The 12,312-nt window shown below is 50.9% G+C and overlaps 1 protein-coding gene across 1 annotated transcript in view; it reads right to left on the reverse strand.

Moving 5' to 3' along the window:
* LOC128948610 (olfactory receptor 14C36-like) overlaps positions 1 to 12,312 on the reverse strand; it is a 45,782-nt gene that overhangs the window by 495 nt on the left and 32,975 nt on the right. The window contains exon 2 of the mRNA XM_054293381.1: positions 70 to 121. Within this exon, the coding sequence (XP_054149356.1) occupies positions 70 to 121 (52 nt within the window). The remainder of the gene's footprint in view (positions 1 to 69; positions 122 to 12,312) is intronic.

Raw genomic sequence — 12,312 nt, forward strand, 5'->3', positions numbered from 1 at the left:
CGGGCTTCCTTTAGACTCTATGGGGCCGCGGAGCATGAAGGGAATTGTAAGCCAGCCATCAATACTTACGTGTAGTGCCGCAGGGCATGACGGGAGTCGTTGGCCCCGTTTCAATGGCGCTCTAAGAGGCCGCGAGGCATGCTGGGACCTGGAGTCCAGCGTTTAATAGCTCAGTTTTCTGCCGCAAGGCATGACGGGAATTGTAGTCGAAAAAAGCCAAAATGGCGTAGCCTTTAGATACCGCCTTCAAGGCCGCTGATTGGTTGCAAGCTATGATTGACAGGCAGGTCGACCAGTGGGAGGTGGCGCCGACGGAAGGCGGGGAGCGGCAGCTCCTGAGGGCGGCGGTGAGAGGGGGGCGCGGATTTTGGGGGGATTTGAGGCGATTTTGGGGCATTTTGGGGGATTTTTGGGATCCCTCACGAGCCTCTCACCCCTGCCAGGCCCCAGGGACGCGTCCGGAGCCGTGATGGCCGCCAAGGTGAAGGTGGAGAAACCAGGTGAGCTCGGCCGGGAGCCCCAAAAACCCCAAAAACCGCCCAAAAAACCCCAAAATTCCACAAAAATCCCACTCGGGACCCCCCAAAACCCCTCAAATTCCCTCAGAAAGCGCCGAAATGCCAAAAGATTTCCCGAATATATCCCAAAACAACACAAATCCTCCCCAAAATTTCCAAAATATTCCCAGAATTCCCCAAATTCCTCCCAGATTCGTCCAGAACCCCCAAATGCCCCACAATTCTCAAAATTTTCTCCCAAATTTCTTAAAAATTCCTCACAGGACCCTGAAAATTCACCAAATTCCCAGAGCTGGACCCAAAAATGCCCAAAAATTCCCCAAAATTCCGAATTTTTTCCAGTGCTGAACACCAAAATTCCTTAAAATTCCCCCAAAATCCCAATTAAAACCCAAAATACCCTCAAAATTCTCATTTGAATCCCCCAAAACCCCAACGAAACCCCAAAAATTCCATTTAAACCCCAAAAATCCTTTTAAGACCCCAAAATTGCCCCAAAAATTCCCCATATCCCCTCAAAATTCCCATTTCAATCCCTCAACCTTCATTTTAAACCCTAAAATTTCTTCTTTAAACCCCCAAATCCCCTCCAGGATCCCCCAAATTTAAAAGAATCCCTCAAAAATCCCAAATTTCCATGAACTTGTCCCCCAAATTCCCCTCATATTCCAAAAAATCCCCAAAATTCTCCCAAAAATTCTCTAAAAATTGCCCAAATGCCCTCCAGAATCCCCCAAGTTTAAAAATAATTCTCAAAAATCCTCAAAATTTCTGAATTTCCCAGAACTGGACCCCCAAATTCTTCCCAAATTCCCAAAAGTTCTCCCCAAAATTCTCAGTTATTCCCCAGATTTCCCCAAAACTGCCCCAAATCCATTCCAGGACCCCCAAATTGCCAAAAATTCCCCCAAAATTCCAAAAGTCTCCAGTATTCCCAGAGCTGGACACCCCAAAGCCCCAAGACTCCACAAAATCCCCCAAAACTCCCCCCAAACGCCTTCCAATATTCCTAAAACTTCCCCAAAAAATCCCAAATTTCCACCAATTTCCCTAAGATTCCCCCAAAAATGCCCAATTTCCCATTTCAGTCCCTCAAAATTCCCATTTTAACCCCAAAATTCCCCCAAATCCCCTCCAGGACCCCCAAGTATCCCCCCAAATTCCCTAAAATCTCTTCCACCATTCCCAAAACATCAAACAAAATCCCCAAAATTTTCCCATTTCAACCCCAAAAAATCTCCCAGAAACCCCAAAATTCCCAAAAAGTCCCAAAAATTCCCCCAAGTTCCCATTTCAACCCCCATAAATCCCCAAAATTCCCAGAGCTGGAGCCCAAATTCCCAAAAATTCCCCCAAAACTCCCCCAAATTCCTTTCCTCATTCCCAAAAATCCTGCAAAATTCCCAAAAATCACCCGAACTCCCCCCAAATTTCTTCAAAAAATCCCCCAAATCCCTTCCAACATTCCCAAAACATCCCCAAAATTCCCATTTCAATCCCAAAATCCCCCTAAAAATTCCCAGAATCCTCCCAAATTCCCTCAAAATTTTTCAAATCTCCCCAAATTCCCCCAATGTACCCAAAAAATCCCCCAAATTCCCCCAAAAATTTCCATTTCAACCCCCAAAAATTCCCATTTCAACTCCCAACCCCTCCATTCCCCCAAAATTCCCAAAAATTCCCCTCAAAACCCCCAAACCCCCTCAGCATTTCCCCAAATCCCCCCCAAGTCCCACAAAATTCCCAAAAATTCCCATTGCAACCCCAAAAATGCCCCAAAAGTTCCTAAAATTTCCCAGAATTTTCCCAAAACTCTTCAAACTTTCCACAAATCTCCCTGAAATGCCTTCCAATATTTAAAAGAATCCCCAAAATTCCCCAAGAAATCCCAAAATTTCCTCAAAAATCCCCTTGTTCCCTGAGCTGGGGCCGTTTGGAGGCCCCAAAATCCCCCAAACTGCACCAAAATTCCTTCCAAAATGTCAAGAAAACCCCACAAAACTTCCCCAAAGTCCTTTAAGAATTGCAATTTAAACCCCAAAAGTTCCCATTTCAACACCATAAAACCCCCTTAAAATCCCAAAACCTCCCCTAAAACTTCCCCAAATCCAAAAAATCCCCGAATTTCCGCAAATTTCCTAAAAAAACTTTAAATTTCCCAGAGCTCTGCCCTGGAGCTGCTCAGCACCACCTGGAGCCCCCAAATCTCCTCAAAATTCCTCAAAATTCCCAGAAAATCCCAAAATCCCTAAAAAATGTCTTCCAAAATCCAAAAGAAATCCCAAAACATCCCAAATTTTCCCCCCAAATATCCCTATTCATGCCACAAAATTTTCAAAAACTCCCCCAAATTTCCCCCAAAAATCCCATTTCAAACCCCAAAACTCCCCCTAAAAATCACCCAAACCCCGAAAGTGCCCCAAAACTGTCCAAAATCTCAAACAAAATTCCCAAAAATCCCCAAAAATGCCAGAAATTCCCCAAATTTTCCCTAGTTTCCCCAATTTCCTAGAGCTGTCCACCGGTGCTGCCCGGCGCCGCCTGGAGCCCCCAAATGTCCTAAAAATTCCCCCAATTTTCCCAAAATCCCCCAAATGCCCCCAAAATCCCCCCAAAATTTCTTCCAAAAATCCCCCAATTCCTTCCAACATTCCCCAAAATTCCCATTTCAAACCCCAAAATCCCCAAAAATTCTGTGGAGAGTCAGGGCTGTGTGTGTGCGGCAGGAATGGGGCTGTACGGTCAGTCAGGGCTGTGTACAGCAGGAATGGGGCTGTACGGTCAGTCAGGGCTGTGTGTGCGGCAGGAATGGAGCTGTACGGTCAGTCAGGGCTGTGTACAGCAGGAATGGGGCTGTATGGTCAGTCAGGGCTGTGTACAGCAGGAATGGGGCTGTACGGTCAGTCAGGGCTGTGTGTGCGGCAGGAATGGGGCTGTACGGTCAGTCAGGGCTGTGTGTGCGTCAGGAATGGGGCTGTACGGTCAGTCAGGGATCTGCGTGTGCAGGAGGAATGGGGCTGTACGGTCAGTCAGGGCTGTGTGTGTGCAGCAGGAATGGGGCTGTACGGTCAGTCAGGGCTGTGTACAGCAGGAATGGGGCTGTACGGTCAGTCAGGGCTGTGTGTGCGGCAGGAATGGGGCTGTACGGTCAGTCAGGGCTGTGTGTGTGTTACAGGAATGGGGCTGTACGGTCAGTCAGGGCTGTGTGTGTGCAGCAGGAATGGGGCTGTACAGTCAGTCAGGGCTGTGTGTGCGGTAGGAATGGGGCTGTACGGTCAGTCAGGGCTGTGTGTGCGGCAGGAATGGGGCTGTACGGTCAGTCAGGGCTGTGTACAGCAGGAATGGGGCTGTACGGTCAGTCAGGGCTGTGTGTGCGGCAGGAATGGGGCTGTACGGTCAGTCAGGGCTGTGTACAGCAGGAATGGGGCTGTACGGTCAGTCAGGGATCTGTGTGTACAGCAGGAATGGGGCTGTACGGTCAGTCAGGGATCTGTGTGCGGCAGGAATGGGGCTGTACGGTCAGTCAGGGCTGTGTACAGCAGGAATGGGGCTGTACGGTCAGTCAGGGATCTGTGTGTACAGCAGGAATGGGGCTGTACGGTCAGTCAGGGATCTGTGTGGCAGGAATGGGGCTGTACGGTCAGTCAGGGCTGTGTACAGCAGGAATGGGGCTGTACGGTCAGTCAGGACACCCCCCCTCTGCAGTCAGACCTTTGCTCCGTGCCTGGCTGCACCCAGCCGGACGTGAGCAGAAGGAAATGACACTGACTGCCCAAGCCATAAAAACCCCGGTGACCCCTCAATAAACACCATTTGCTGTCCACCACGTTGGTGTCAGGAGCATATGGACCGAGTGACCCTGGGCTTTGGGCCACCGTGCCGGAGTGAGAACCAGGTCGCCAAGCCTTGAGAAGGCAGCAGTCATGCATGATACACCATGAGAAAAAAAGGCATATATTATTAGAACAGCATCTGAGTTTTTCAGAGGAGGAGAGATTCATTGACGTCCCAGCAGTCAAACCTGTTCAAATACTTTCCTCAGGGCTTCCTTGAGATGAGAGGTGACCAGCAGAGGCCAAGGCCAGCCAGAGCTCTTTGTCCTGGCAGCTTTTGCCTGGGAGAACCCTTGCAGATAGGGAATTTTTCAGGGGGAGTATCAGTTTTGGCTGTGGGCACCTGGAAAGAGGGATGGTTCTTTTCCATAGGAAGGAAAGCACCAAGCCCCAGTTCTCCAGGGGCTGATGAGAAGCAGCCCTCAGTATTCCAAGATCAGCTGGACCTGTCAGGTGGCCCCTGAGAGGCCAAGCCAGCCAGATCTGTTCCATGTTCCCTGGGTTCCATGAAGCCCTGCAGTGTCACAATGTTCTCCTTGCTTCTGCAGTGTCAAAATGGCCCCGTGCTTCCATGAGGCCCTGCAGGGTCACAGTGGCCCTTTGGTTCCCTGGGGCCTCACAGTGTCACAATGGTCTCCATGATTCCCTGGGGCCTTGCTATGCCACAATGGTCTCCATGGATCCACGGTGCCCTGCAGGATCACAACGGCCCTTTGGCTCCATGGAACCCCACAGTGTCACAATGGTCTCCATAGGAAGGAAACCACGGAGCCCCAGTGTTTCAGGGACTGATGACCTGCAGTCACCAGAGGCCAAGGCCAGGCCTGTCTCTCTGTATTGGCAGGTTTGTCTGGGAGCAACTCTTGGATATTGGAAATTTTGAATGTTGAATCTCATTTTCAGCCAATTTCGGCCTGGAGAAGGCTAATTCTTCTCCACAGAAAGGAAAGCACTGAGCCCCAGTGTTTGGAAGGCAGGTGAGAGCTGGCCCTCAGGAGGCCAAGGCCAGCCAGACCTGTCTGTAATGGCAGCTTTTCTGCAGGAGAAATCTTTGGATATAGGACTTTTGGAGCTGGAGTCCCAATTTCAGCCATGAGCACCTGGAGAAGAAAGATGGTTACATTCCATAGGAAGGAAGGGGTGCAGCCCCAGGGTTTCAGGGCAGAATAGAGGCAACCACCAGAGTCCAAGGTCAGCCGGAGCTGTCTGTCCTGGGAGCTTTTGTCTGGGAGGAAAACCCCTTGAACATAGGAATTTTGGAGGAAAAATACCAAATTCAGATATGGCCAGCTGGGCAGGAGAGACAGTTCTTTTCCATAGGAAGGAAAGCAGTGAGCCCCAGTGTTTGAAGGCAGGTGAGAGCCAGCTCTCAGGAAGACAAGGGCAGCCAGACCTGTCTGTAATGGCAGCTTTTGTCTGGAAGCAATCCCTGGATATTGGGAATTTTGGAGGGGGAATCCCATTTTGGCCATGGATGCTTGAATGAGAAAGGCAGTTCTTTTCCATTTGAAGGAAAGCCCAGAGCCCCAGGGTTTCAGGGGTACATGAGAAGAGACCCTCGACATGCCAAGGGCAATTGGACCAGTCAGGCCAAGCCAACCAGACCTGTTCCCTGTTCCCTTGATTCCATGGGGCTCTGCAGTGTCACAGTGGTGGTGTCATATTGGATCCTTGGTTCCATGAGGCCCAGATGTGTCACACTGGCCTCTTGTTTCCATGGGACTCCAGTGTGTCACAATGGTCCCTTGCTTCCATGAGGCCTGGAAGTGTCACAGGGGTCTCCTTGGTGCTGCAGTGTCACAATGGACCCTTGGTTCCAAGGGGACTCACAGTGTCAGAAGGGTCTCCTTGGTTCCATGAGGCCCTGCAGAGTCCCTTGATTCAACGAGGCCTCCAAGTGTCACAATGGCCTCCAGGATTCCATGAGGCTCCGCAATGTCCCAATGGACCTTTGGTTCCATGGGGTCCTGCACTGTTCCATGGATCCTTAGTTCCGTGGGGCCCTGGAGTGTCACAATGGCCTCCTTGGTTCCATGGTGCCACACAGTGTGACAACTGCCCCTTGGCCTGCCAGGACTCCATAGTGTTACAGTGGTTCCTTGCTTCCATGAGGCCTTGCAGTGTCACAATGGTCTCCATGATCCCATAAGGCCTTGCAGTGTCACAACAGACCATTGGTTTCATGGAGCTCCACAGTGTCACTGTGGTCCCCATGGCTCCACAAGGCCCTGAAGTGCCACAATGGCCCTTTGGTTCCACAAGGCCTCCAAGTGTAAAAATGGCCTCCATGGTTTCATGAGGCCCTGCTGGGTCACAATGGACGTTTGGTTCCATGATGCCCCAGAGTGTCACAATGGTATCCTTGGTTCCACAGTGTGAGAATTGACTCTTCATCCCATGGACACCCACAGTGTTCACTGCAGTCCCCTTGATTCCACCAGGCCCTGCCATGCTCTAATGGTCCCTTGGTTCCAGTGGGTCCCAAAGTGTCAGAAGAGTCTCCATTGTTCCATGAGGCCCCACAATGTCCCTGTGCTCCCCTTGGCTCCACAGGGCCCCACAGTGGAACAATGGACTCTTGGTTCCATGAGGTTCCTCAGTCACAATGGTCTCCTTGGATCCACAGTGTCACAGTGGCCCCTTGGCTCCACGTGGCCATGCTGTGCCACAATGGCTCCTGGTTCCATGAGGACACAGTTTAACAACAGACCCTTTGTTCCACAAGGCCTTGCTGGGTCAGAATGGTCACCAAGAGGTTTCTCAAAGTCACAATGGTCTCCTTGGACCTGTAGTATCACAATGATCATTGGTTCAATGTGGCCCCAATGTGATAAAATGGATTTTGGTTCCATGGAGTTCCACTGTGTCACAATGGACCCTTGTACCATGAGTTTGCTCAGTATCACCGCTGACTCCTTGGTTCTGTGAGGCCTCGCTGTCACCAAGTCTCCGAAATATCAGAATAAGGCTCCTTAACACTACTTTGCTATTTATGAGGGGATCATTTATTCAGGCCTGAGGTCTAGTGAGGGATAACTCCTAAACTTATGTGGACATGTAATTCTACCAGCGCCACAAAACGTGTATTACAATTTATGCATTACCATAAAACTCACCCCAAATTCCCAGATTCAGTCCTTCTTTTTTCTATCACTGCATTCTTGAGCCAGATGTCTTTTCTTCCAACCATCCTTGCTGGGAAAGCAGCCCCTGCATGCCTTGTTCCTGTGCTAAAAGTTCACAGGCATGGTAAAAATTGAATTAACCCTTTTGGCATCAGCCCAAGGCTTTGTGTGGGCAGGCAGAGGCAGGCAGGAGGCAGAGCTGTCAGCAAAGGAAGGGCCCAGCCAGGTGGGGCAGCCGGGGGATGCCGACAGCCTGCAGGGACAGAGGCGCAGGGCAGGGACACCGTGGGACAGCGCGGGCTGCACAGGGCACAGGGATGGGCAGCAGCTGCAAGACAGCCCTGCCAGAGCCAACTTGGGCAGCACTTTGGCCATGGCTGCTGGCCCCGGGCCTGAGGCCACGAGGGGACAAGTGACCCTTGCAGGCCTGGGGCCTCAGTGCCTCCTTGTCCCTGCTCAGCAGCCTGGCAGGGGCCGCCCCATGCTCCTGCCCTTGGCATTGCCCATCCCCACATGCCAGTGCCCATCCCAGGAAGAGCCCTGAGCAAGGAGGGAGGGACAGGATCTGCCTGGCCAGGGGCTGGGGCTCAGGTCTGGGCCCTGTGCATTCCTGAACCACATCCAGGTGTGCTCAGCACCAGAGACACCTTTGCCTTGTTTGTCCCCACCTGTCATCACTGCCTCCAGTGTTCTGCTCTGACTGGAACCTGAGGAGACTTTTTCAGTTGTGTCCCTGACAGGGATCTCTTCAAAGTGCAAGAAACTTCAGTGTTTCAATGGAACTGAGTTCTTGAGAGTTTTGTGACATCACAGAACTGGCTGTGACATCACACAGCAAGATGTGAGGCCATATAGCAGACTCTGCCATCATAGAGGGTGTCTCTGTGGCATCAGTGAATGGGTTGTGACATCACTGGGTGGCTGTGAAACATCATAGAGCAGGGTGTGACATCACAGAACACGATTGTGATGTCACAGGGTGACTTTGTGACATTACTGTCTTCTGTGACATCACAGCACTACTGTATGACATCACAGGGTGACTTCATAGAATTGGCTCTGTGACATAACAGGTGGCTGGATGACATCACAAGAGCTGTGTGACATCATAGAGTTGGTTGTGTGACATCACAAGGTCTGTTTGACATCACCAGAGGCTGTGTGACATTACAGGGGGTGTGATATCACAGGGGCTCTGTGGCATCACAGGATGCTGTGTGACATCACAGAGGCTGTGTGACATCACAGGATGCTGTGTGACATCACGAGGGCTGTATGAGGTCACGGGGGAGGTCACTCTGCCCCGGCTCCCCTCACAGCTCCCCCCAGAGCAGTCCAACCCTGCTCGTGCACAGTGGGGTCCCCTGTCCCCCCTGGGTCCCCCCGCCCCCGGCCCCGCAGCCTCCCCCAGAGGATGTTCCACGAGATCGACCCCAGAGCCTGACACGGGGACGGGGGGCCGGGGCCCTGGGGGTGGCACAGGGGGACAGGGACCCCCTGGCAGTGTCCCCGTGTCCCCCAGGGCCAGAGCCTGGGCCAGGGCTCCTTCACCCTGGTACAAATGAAGCCTTGAGAGCACTGAAAAAATCCCTGGCAAGGGATCAGTAAAAACCAGATTTAATATTAAGGGACAGCAGCACAAAGTTCCTTGGCAAGCATCACTCTGCTCCTCACTGAACACTGGAGGCACACCAAGAAAACAAAGCAACAACAAAACCAAACCAAATCCAGGCAAATCCAGGCAATCAAACCAGAAATGAACCGAGAACTCTCCGTGTGTGTGTGTGTGTGTGTGTGTGTGTGTGTGTGTGTGTTACAACAGGTCAGTGAGAGCAAGGATAAAATGTAAATGGCCTAAAAGCTCAACAGAGCTCAAGCTTAACAGGACTTAACTTATACCTTAACCTTAACTGATACCTTAAATGTCACAATTTAGCCAAAAACAGCACTTAACAGTATTTAACCTATCTTAAAACCTATGACTTAGCAATTTAACAGAGGAATAACATTTAACAATTTTTAACTTAGCTAATAACTTAAATTAAATGAAGCAACTTAGCAAAAGAACAACTCTTAGGAGCATTTAACTTAGCTTAGACTTCATGACTTAACCTTACTTACTGATATCTGGATATCTGACTGACACAGCAATCCAAGGCACTCCAACCCCTCAGAGAGCAGCACTTCTGCCACATTTCCCCAGCACAGGCACTCCTGTGTGCACACAGACACAAGAGTCAGTGCAAGGCACCTGTGAGAAATTCCACTGAGGGCAGGAAATGCTCACTGTGGATCCTTTGGCATCTCCCCAGTGGGTGAAGGGCTGAGCCTGGAGGAGTGGTGGGATTGGCCTAGGCTCTGTCATTGTTCAGGATCCCCGAGTGCAGCAAACGGGAGAGTTCCCTGCTCAGAGAGGCCCCACTCAGAGGGAGTCGCTGGCCCAGGAGAGCTCCAAGGGCTCCTTTTGGAGCACTGTTTGCAGGGCCCCAAGAGAGAGGCTTCAGTCCCAGCAATGGTTCATCCTGGCCACACTTGAAATCAACAGCTTTCTTTGGCAGTGTGAGAACAGGGATGTTGTGCCACTGAGGGAACAAAAACAGTTCCCAGGGCTGCTCCTACAGAAACCAGGAGCTGGTTGGGCAGCAGCAGTGCCTGGAGCAGACAGTGTTTGTGATGAGCTGCAGAGGAGCTGAGCCCAGGGGCTGTTGGCCAAGGCCCAGGCCCAAGGAGCATTTCTCAGCTGGCAGGGCGGCCTGAGAAGGGGAGGGGGGAATGCAGCAGCACAGGGCCCATGGAACCAAGGGAGCATTGTGACACTGTGGGGCCTTGTGACACTGTGGGACCATTGTGACACTGTGGGACCATTGTGACACTGTGGGGCCTGGTGAAACCAAGAGGCCTTTGTGACACTGCAGGGCGGCATGGAACCAAAGGTCCGTTGTGACACTGCAGGGCCTGATGTCATCTGCACACCACTTTGACACTGAGAAACCAAAGGAGACCATTGTGGCACTGCAAAGCCCCAGGGTCCAGAAGTCCATTGTGACATTGCAGGGCTCATGGAACAGAGGAGTCATGTGACATTGTGGGGCCTGGGGAACCACAGAGACCATTGTGACACTGCAAGGTCTAATGCAATCAGTGGGAACTTTGTGACAGTTCAGGGCCTTGTGGAGCCTGGAGGCCATTGTGACATTGTGGGACTCCATTGAACCAAGGGTCCATTGTGACACTGCTGGACTCCATGGAATCAAAGCACCATTAGGACACTGCATGGCCCCATGGAACCAAGGGGACCATGGTGATACTGCAGGGCCCCATAAAACCAAGGGAACATGGAACAGGTCTGGCTGGTTGGGCTTCCTGTGAGCTGCCTGACTTGTCCAGCTGACCTTGGCATGTTGAGGGTCTCTTCTCATCGGCTATTGAAACACAGGGGCTCCATTCTTTCCTTGCTATGGAAAAACCCTCTCCTTCTCCTCCAGGCACCCATGCCCAGAATTAGGACTTCACCTCCAAATTTCCTTATATCCAGGGATTGTTCATATAGGAATATTTCCAGGACAAGACTGTCTTGCAGTAGTTTCAAAAGGATCACCTCCCATCTGTCCCCAAAACATTGGGGAAGGCTCCATACATTCCTTCCTATGGGAAAGAACTGTCCTGCTTCTCCAGGAACCCATGGGTGATATTGGAGCTCCACCTCAAAAATTCTTTAAATCCAAACTCTGCTCCCAGACAAAATCTGCCATTTCTGGCAAGTCTGGCTGGCCTTGGCCTAGTGAGGCTCTCACCTGCCTTCCAAACACTGGGGGTCTCTGCTTTCCTTCCTATGGAAAAGAACTGTCCTTGTCCTCCAGGTGCCCATGGCCAGAAGTGGGATTTCACCTCCAACATTGCCTGTGGGGCAGACTGGAGGAGATTCTTGGCTTGAAACATTTCATGTGTGAGGGAGGATGAAGAGGCAGGTCCAGCCTTGCCCTGCCCTGGAACCCCAGCAGTGCCCTGGCCTGGAACCCCAGTCCCCCCAGAGCCTTTATCCCAGCCCAGCAGTGTCTGTCTGTCAACTCATCAGGTTTGTATCCTTTGAGGGATCAGGAACTAGTGAGACTCAGAGGCACAGAAAGGTTTCTGTTCATGGGCAGCATAAAAAAAGTGAAATGATAAAATTTAATAAACACCAAAACACTTCGCTGAGCTCCTTGTGACATCCCAGCAACATCAGACATGTCCACCATCCTCAACAGACTGCCATACCGGAAGGATTTTAGACAAAGACATAGGAAGACATAGGAAGATAAAACTACAACTAAGATGCTGACTAAGGAGTTACTAAAACTTCTGAAAGACTGGGCAACCTCCTGAATTTCAAAGCATGAAGCCAGTCAAGGGAGATGCATTGGAATGACCAGAGAACAGCTGCAGGAGAAAATCTGGGAGCCATGGGAAGGACATAGATCCAGCTGCTCCAAATGAAGAGATGTCCTTAGACAGGGCCATTTAAAAAGGAGAGCTGGAAACACCTGAAGGAAAAGGGTCATGAAATATCAGAGTAATGAAATACTAGACTGAATGCTGGTGGAAAAGGGAGAGGGGAAGGTCAGTATTTCTTCTCCTGCCATAAGCAGAAGGATCTAGTAGATCCAGGAAATTTCTGTTCCTGGTGGGAAAACATTGACATTTCTTAAAAGTACTCAAATGACCCAGATAATAAAGATTTGCTTGTATATTATGAAACTAACAGTTATTAACACCTGTGCCCCTTTCCAGGCAGACATCAGTTGTGTGCCCATGAACAGGCAGGGCCACTTCTGCCCTGAGGTGCCCAGATGGGAT

This window comes from Melozone crissalis, unplaced genomic scaffold, assembly GCF_028551555.1.
Source record: "Melozone crissalis strain CALT ecotype California unplaced genomic scaffold, PUWL_Pcris_2 ptg000139l_1, whole genome shotgun sequence".
Classification (NCBI taxonomy): domain Eukaryota; kingdom Metazoa; phylum Chordata; class Aves; order Passeriformes; family Passerellidae; genus Melozone; species Melozone crissalis.